We start from the raw sequence: 8302 nt of genomic DNA, 5'->3' as shown, positions 1-8302 counted from the left end.
ATAGGGATTATGGTTGGAATTTTGACATAGCCTAAAATTCCAAAATCGAGTGCCCTAGAATTTACTAGAAGTCTGTGCGAAAAACCAGTGTGTATTAATGCTCAAAGATTAGGGAATATGGACCGCGATGGATGTGTTTTGGTGAAAAAAAAAAGTATATATATATATATATATATATTTTTTTTTTAATGACTTTTTTTTTTTAAAAAATAGACCATCCACATTTTTATCTCCATAATATAAAAATTTTAGCAATAAATTTAGTATTTATTATTGCGCATTAACTTAATAGTTGATGTGATATTTAATAAAATTAAAAAAGAAAAAAAAAACATTGAGAGCATGTATTTCGAATTGCTTTAAAAAATGAAGTCCCTCGCTTTTTGTTTTTTTAGTAGTTAGAAGTTGGGAAGGAATTCAGACAAGGCCCATAAAGGTAATTGGTCACTCTCTCACAGAAAGTCGTTTTTCCGGAAGTCCCTGAAAGCAGCATCAGTCACGCGATGTTTTCGTCTGCGAGAACAAACATGGCGGATGATGGAGAGTCTTTAGAGTCTTGGCTAAGTAAGTTCCCACTTTAAACTTGTTTAGGGTTAGTGTTTCGTGTTGTAGTGGTGTGTAGCGGTGGTGTGGCGACTCGAGTGTCGGAAGTGTTGGTTGGTTTGAGGTGACATCACCGCATTTGAATAGTAGAGCTCCGGGTTTGTGGGGAAGCTAGCGGAGCTAATGAAAACGAGTGCAGGAACCAAACTTAGTGTGTTTTTGTTCATTTAATCTACGTGTCTGTGAAACTACCACCACAATAATAATATATTTATAGGCGTGAGTTCCGTTGAAATACTGAATTTAACCTAACATTATCGATAAACTTATTTTACTGAGTGTTTGGTCGCTTTTTAAGATTAGGCTGATGTTATTAGCACATATTTACGTGCGACTAGCGCAAAAAAGTGATGCAAAGTCAAGAACATAAACGTATCACTAAAGTGGGAACATTTGCGTTTGGTGGGCGGAAAATTCTTGGTTTGTTAAGGTGGTTTTTTAAAGCATTATATGCGTTGCTGTTCCTTTTATAGGATGCTGAATTTGTATGGAATGTGTGTTTGTGGTCACAAAAAACTAACTAGTTCCTTTTCTGGAAATGCCAGTTCAACTTTTGATACATGTAAACAAAACATATGGGCATAATCAAAAAATATTTGCTTAGCAAACAGGAGCATCTTTAGCATACTGAGGAATGATCGACAGTACATGAGAACTGGACCGTGTTGCCCCTCCCTGCTGCATTTCAAACAGGAAGTTCCTAATAGCTGAAGTCCCATAGGCTATGTCCGAATTCCCTTCCTAATCCCCAACTGCAAGAAAACATATAGTGCCGGACTATCTAGTACCGTGGGGTTTAAAATTAATTTGGACACCGTACTCCCTACTTTTTTTTTTTTTTAAAACAGCAAGTATAACTATGAATTATCAAACGTACTACATAGTGAGTAGTGAAGGAATTTAGACACAGCCATAGATTTCTATAGAGAAATAAACAGATCAGTCATTTTATTTGTTAGAATAACAATTCTTGCTGTATTTACTTTTTTTTTCATTTTCTTGATAATCATATGTTTATTCAGTAGTGTAAGTTATTCAAGTTATAAAATGACCAATCAGATCCTTCAATAAGAGTTTGTGACTTCAAGTCAAGCATTCAAAATGTTTGAGGGTTTCTGTCGAGTCTTCCCACAAGCTCATTCCTGATTGGTGAGAGTGGTTGCCATAGAAGCAATAACTCAAACCCGTCTCTACTAGGGCTGTGGATCATTACTTAGGTGGCGATACGATTCGATTAATGAATCGAGCTCAACGATTCACGAATCGAACCACGATTCTTACTTTTTAATATGTTTATTGCTATGTGTATGTCTCTTTACTGGATGGATGAAAATTGAAATTATTTGTATTTAATCATCATTTATACCTTTATTTAGAACAGGAGATCAGAATCAACAAAACTGATTAAAAATAAAAACACAAAGATTCAGATAGAAAAAAATGTTTGTCATTTTAAACTTTTTTTTGTCAATCTTCTGGTTCAGCAGTAAAACAACATAAAAAGGATAAAAATCACTGCTGTTTCGGATCATTTAACATCAAAACCTGAAAATGTTCTCCACAGTTTTCAATCCTCAAAGTTCTTAAATATTTTACATTCTAAGCATTACATATTGATGGAGAGTCCGTATGAAAAAAAATATTTTTTTTTCACAGCAGAATCAGCTGATTCATGTTGATTACATCCACCTTTAGTAGCGTGAGGCTGCGTTTCTTCAGAATAAGCTCGAGTTTCGTTAAATGCGTCAAATGTTGAAGAGTTACCATAACCAAAAGAATGTAAACACTGGAGCTAAAGCTCAGATGTTAAAGCTAATTCATTGTTTCCGAAGTTCTGTCTGTGAGCGGAACTTCTGTCTCAGTTTTTGAACAGAAGAAACCTCTCTCTAGTTTTACTTTGAAAACTGGAAGTTTCACCGTCACGAAGATGTGTTTACGGTACCATCAGCTCTTTCGGCTTTGTTCTAGTTTGTAAACTTAAAATCCTACATTAATCTGCATTTCAGAGCAAAAGTGCATCGTCCCAAGATGATATTTTGATAATATTTGACTACAATTTACTATATTTATAAAAATCACGAATCAGCGATCTTGGACGTCGCGAATATCCATATTCAAATTTTCGGGAGCAGATCGCGAGTACCTGAGCACCCGGATACTCGTTACAGCTCTAGTCTTTGCTTACTGACGTCGTCTTGATCCAACATGGTGGCGTCCGTATTGCATAGGAAAAAAAAAACGGTGACTGAATTGACGTCATTTGTTGTAGCTAGAAATAAGCCATTTTCTATTGGTGATGTCACACTCACTCGATCCAGTTCTTTTTTACAGTCAGTGGGGGGAACCATCCACACCTGGATCACTCATCTACATCGATTCAATTAGTCTTAATTGGGGAAGTCAGGACATTTATCAGGTTATTCCCGGGTTTTGAGTGTGTGATGAACCTCTCAGTCTCATGAATTCTGGCCATACGTGGTAGAATCTCATCTGAATATTTTCTTTGTTATTATTATTTTTTCTCTCGAGATGAAGTCCCAAACCATCATACTGCCTCCACCTAAGTCTGTTAATCTGTTGATGCAACATTCAACGTTTTTCATTGTTTACTGCACACTTATTATTCAAAACACTGCAAAGTGCCTGACGGTGAAAACCAGGTTTGTGATTGAACGAGATGCAGGTTGTGTGCAGTTTGAGTGTAAATCATATTTAACTGGTGCTGCCAATCAGGCGCCTAAAAACGAGTCAACAGAACAGAAAAATACAATTAAAAAACATGCATATTCTTGGTAATGCTGCTCATCCTATGAATACATATTTGTTGTTAGAAATGTGACCTACGGCCCTCATTGTGTAGTTTACATTAATATTCATAGTGTTAGTGCACTCAGGCTAAAATGTTTTGGTGAACGAGTTTTCCGTTCAGCGATGAACATCTTCATTCTTTATGTTTTTAGGAAAATAAACTGCGTCAAATGTCTCATTTCCATTTTCTCTTCTCTCTCTTCACTTGTTGTTTTCAGATAAAGCCACCAGCCCTTCCAACAGACATGAAGACTGGGAGTATATTATGGGATTCTGTGATCAAATCAATAAGGAGCTAGAAGGGTATGTCACTTCTGTTTTCAATAAAGACAGCCTTTTTGTTTTTTCAATAACATTGAACGAGTACCTTGTGATAGTCATCAGGACTCTTCCAGTAGCAATCACTGTGAAAATCCATCATCTGTATCAGCAGATATCTATGCAGAAAGAGTCAGATTAAAATATCAGAGTGGTTTAATTTAATCCATACATTTCTGTGCTTGTTTTGGCTTCTTTTTTTAAACAATAGTAACTTTAGTGTATGAAGCCCAGCTGACACTGGGGAGTAAAAAGGGGAAAAGTCGAAAGAATTCTGTTCACCTATTACTAAAGTATTTTATAATCTGTGAACACAAATGTTTAAACTCCCAGTTAAGCAATCCAGGCACAGAATAATTAACCATTTTCTAAGACAAATTCTAAAACTGTGCTCTCGTTTTTGTAGTGTGCACAGACAGATGAATCTCAGTTGAGTTTGGTGCCGATCTAATTTTGAATAATCATGTGTTGTTAAGCCTACAATAGAAAATACTCCAACATAGTGACTGGACTCCTACTAGGAGTGTTGCCATGGAGGTTAAAACTTTCAGTCGAAGTTTTTAAGAGTTTGTCTACATTACAAAACAAAGAATATGGTGGTTATGTAATCTGGGCACACGGATTACTAAACTGTGTGCACAGAATTCTTCTGACTTTTTAATTTTTTTTTTTTAACCCTTGTCATCTGCCAAGCTGCATTGTATTTAAGGTAAAGTTTACAGTTATGCACAAAATGATCAATTTGAGGACGTCTCTCAGCCTCACAAGGTGCATCATAAAATATGCTCACAAGCATGAAGAATCCAAAAATAATATGGCAGAAGATTTATCTAGAATGCATCACTGAGCATTTCATAGCAAAACTTTCAAATATTGCCATGTTTTTTATTACTTTTTCTCTCCTATGCAATAAGATGGACTATTGACTTTACCTGTGAGGTATTACCAATGTTCAGGTATATGATAGCTATTTATATCAAGTGCAGATTAATAACTTTGTTGATTTTGGTGATGTTGAACTTGGTTTGGAAAACTTTATTGACAACAAGTAATAAACATTTTATATCGGATTGACATCTCTACGCTGCAAGATGATATTTTTTCAAGAAACCGGACCTTAAGTCTCACTATATTCCAAAACAAAAATTGATCTGGTGGTTATCTTACGCCTAAAAAAAACCTGTTAAAGTTTGGGTTTAAAGTATATATTTAATAAAATCATTCCCAGTGGCCTTTTAATCCCGATCCATCACGATTTGAATAAAGAAATACTCAGAAGATTAATTTTCCTTATAATTGAACTCCATCGTGAGAAAAGTGCTACACAGAACTTGTTAAAAACACAGTTTTCACTTGAAGGGTGTCTTCAAAAAGTTGCTCTGTTTTTTAATTTATTTTATTTTTATTTTGCAGTAGAATAATCACATGAGTTTTGGGTAAAGATAAGGAATTTTTATCATTTTTTTTCAATCATTTAATCTTTTTTTCATCGCTTTTCCATTTTCCCTTAAAGCATAAGTTGCTATTTTCCTCATTAAGAATCAGCTAATGAATTGAGGTTGTCCTGAAGGATACGTTTTGGCTTCTGTTTAATTCTTCTTGAACTAATGTCATCATTTTATAGGCTTTCCTAATTTTCTTCTATAGAATCATGTACAAAACATATCAGATTTCTGATCCATGGAGTCTTTGCTTGCGGGTTATTATCGTCCGTTTCGCTGTCGCCTCTCGTAAATGGAGCAATGAAATATTTGCCTCCTCTTTGTATTTCTTTATTAATTCTGTTTCTCCATTCAGCTCCGATGTGATCAGGATCATCGTCTTCCTTCTCATTGTTTTCTTCATCTCCGTTCTTCAGCTATTGAGTCAACATAAGAAAAGCTAACAAAAGCAGCATGTAATTAGAGTATTTTTAGATATTTGGTTTTTTTTTTTCCTACTGTTTTTCAGTCCACAAATATCCGTCAGGCTTCTGGCACACAAGATTCAGTCCCCTCAAGAGTGGGAGGCGATGCAAGCTTTAACGGTCCAGTATTTCCTCTTTACGTTTTTTTAAATTCTCATTTCTTTCAACAGAAGAACAATCCAATTTGTTTTATTCTTGCAGGTTCTTGAGGCTTGTTTAAAGAACTGCGGGCAAAGGTTTCACAATGAAGTTGGGAAGTTTAAATTTTTGAACGAGCTGATTAAATTAGTTTCACCCAAAGTAAGTCGCATGAAGGTTAAGACATCTTTACATGATGTCCTGGATTATTTCAGCTGTTTGTGTTACTTTTCAGTACCTTGGAGAGAGAACGTCAGAAAAAGTGAAGACCAGAGTGGTAGAGATGCTGTACTCCTGGACGATTTCTCTGCCAGAAGAGGTGAAGATCCGTGAGGCGTATCAGATGCTGAAGTTACAGGGTGAGTCATCAGCTGCAGTGAGACACACACAAACCCCAAACTGATAGTGGAGCGGATACATCACACAGACACCAGCATGTCTGCTTTTATTTTCTAATGGTCTTGTGTTAAATATAATCACTCCCTAAGTTCATTTTCTTTTTCTGCTTTAGGAATTGTTCTAGTCGATCCAGAAATCTCAGCTGATCCCACGTTGAAACCACCATCGTCTCCCCGGTGCAAGAATCCTGTTTTTGATGACGAGAAAAAGAGCCTGGTGAGAGGAACTATTTTGGGATCGTCTTTGTCAACAGGCAGCTCAGTTTTCACAGTTTTTTCTGTGGTTATAAATGTTTAGATACAGACATTTGTTGGCAAACACGGCATTCAACTTTCAAGGGCGTATCATAAATAGTTGGTGTACAATGTAATGCAGACATCATTTGTATAACTTGATGAAGTCGACCTTGAAGCAGATGCGTTAGAGGAGTCTTCACACTCTCCGTAAAGGTCACTGATGAGAAGTCGGGAACGTTGGACGGCGTTCAAATTAAATCTTGTTTTGTGAATGAACCCGTCGAACGTTAAAGCCACAACACATTGTGTAATTCACGAGCAAACTCAAAAAACTTCTTCTTCTTTAGTTTTTCTGTTTTAATGGTAAAATGATCACTTTGATGCCCAAAAGCTTCAGTAATTACAGAATCCTTTGGTCGTCTCCAGAATTGTAATAGATTCATCTCTTTTGTAATAATTCAGTTAGTAAATAAGTAATTCATTAGAGTATTTTTTCTTCTTTAGCTACCAGCTTATTTGCTTTGCATATTTAACCCCTTTTATGCCTAAATTTATTTCCAATTATTAAAAAAAATATTTCTTAGTGTTTTTTCAGTTCAGAGTGATGCTTAATTGCAGGATTGAAGACCCACTACAATAAAAATTGTGTTTTTGTGTTTATTTTCTGATGATGGCGGACATATATATAAAAACATTAAGCTTTAAAGGGTAAGACAACAGAACAGTTTGAAGCTGACTCCACTCTCAGCTCAGAGTTGTAAAATGTAAAAAAAATAAAGGGGGGTGGACCACGCAGAGGAGGTGTGGTTTGGATCTGTGACTGACAGTGAGGTTAGCTTGAGGTAACGTAGTCACTCTATGTCTTCAAAATGGAGACTAACACAGAGCAACTCCTTCTCCTGAGGAAGGCGCTCATGGTCCAGACTGAAGGGGACCCGGGTCTCAGTGCAAAAATTAGACTAGCATCATAAGTTAATAACGGCTAGCGTGTTAAACAAACAATCCCAAGTGAAATATTCATTGCAAATCCATCAGTAGTACTGAGGACGTTTGCTGGATTCTTCCCTAACTTCCAAGTCCACCGGAAAGTTGTGCAAGCCAGTAGATTTTTCCCAACCGAAGGCAAAACGGCTACGAGCCATGCTAACGCTAACCTGATAACGACCGACTCTTACAAAATCAAAGATGGGCGGAGCTTTTATTGTGGAGCTGCAGAGCATGATGACGTGAAACTTCTGAAATGAGGTGGAACTTAACACCAGTTAACCAATCACAAAACTCCACTGTAATCCCTTGTTTCAACCTGTAGGGGGCAGCACACAGACAGTTTATTATAAACTGTCAAAAACGTGGCATGGACCAACATACAGAACTTTTAAACCTCCATACTTGCCTGCCAATTTTGTTGCACCAGTTATTTTATGTTGTGAGGGGCTATAAGCTAGAGGTAGAGCATGTGGGAAAAATAGATGATGGGGAATTGGGTAGGGCTTGCTCCGCGACTACAATTCCTAATGAACTTCTGCTGTTCAGCAGAAACTATATCCTTAAAAACCGGCAGGATTTTTGATTTTGACTAAAATTGGCATTATAAATAAAGGAACACTGGGAATGCTTTTACAATAGATGGTCAGAGTGTTGCAAATTAGCAACAAATAATGTGAAGGGGTAAATGTTGTTTCTCTTGAAAATTAGTGTGTTTTCCAGATTAAAAACTCTTTTTGACCTTGAAATTAGGCTTCTACTTTATAAGAAACAATAAAGATAGTTTAAAAAAGCAAATAAATGCTTTTGAATTTCACTTGGAGTGGATAAGTTATTTTGAGCTCAGGTGAACAACTAAAGTTCTCAAACTTGTCTGAGTCAAATCCAAATTTCTTTAACTTCAGACCTG

General features: G+C 36.3%; 1 protein-coding gene across 1 annotated transcript in view; it reads left to right on the top strand.

Moving 5' to 3' along the window:
• gga3a (golgi associated, gamma adaptin ear containing, ARF binding protein 3a) overlaps window positions 1-8302 on the top strand; it is a 23982-nt gene continuing 15680 nt past the window's right edge. The window contains exons 1-6 of the mRNA XM_024290151.2: window positions 1-564; window positions 3630-3714; window positions 5680-5755; window positions 5837-5935; window positions 6009-6132; window positions 6285-6388. Of these exons, the coding sequence (XP_024145919.1) occupies window positions 504-564; window positions 3630-3714; window positions 5680-5755; window positions 5837-5935; window positions 6009-6132; window positions 6285-6388 (549 nt within the window). The 5' untranslated portion in view covers window positions 1-503. The remainder of the gene's footprint in view (window positions 565-3629; window positions 3715-5679; window positions 5756-5836; window positions 5936-6008; window positions 6133-6284; window positions 6389-8302) is intronic.

This window comes from Oryzias melastigma, linkage group LG1 (assembly GCF_002922805.2).
Source record: "Oryzias melastigma strain HK-1 linkage group LG1, ASM292280v2, whole genome shotgun sequence".
In the NCBI taxonomy this organism is placed as follows: Eukaryota; Metazoa; Chordata; class Actinopteri; order Beloniformes; family Adrianichthyidae; genus Oryzias; species Oryzias melastigma.
This window is presented reverse-complemented; position numbering and strand designations above follow the sequence as displayed.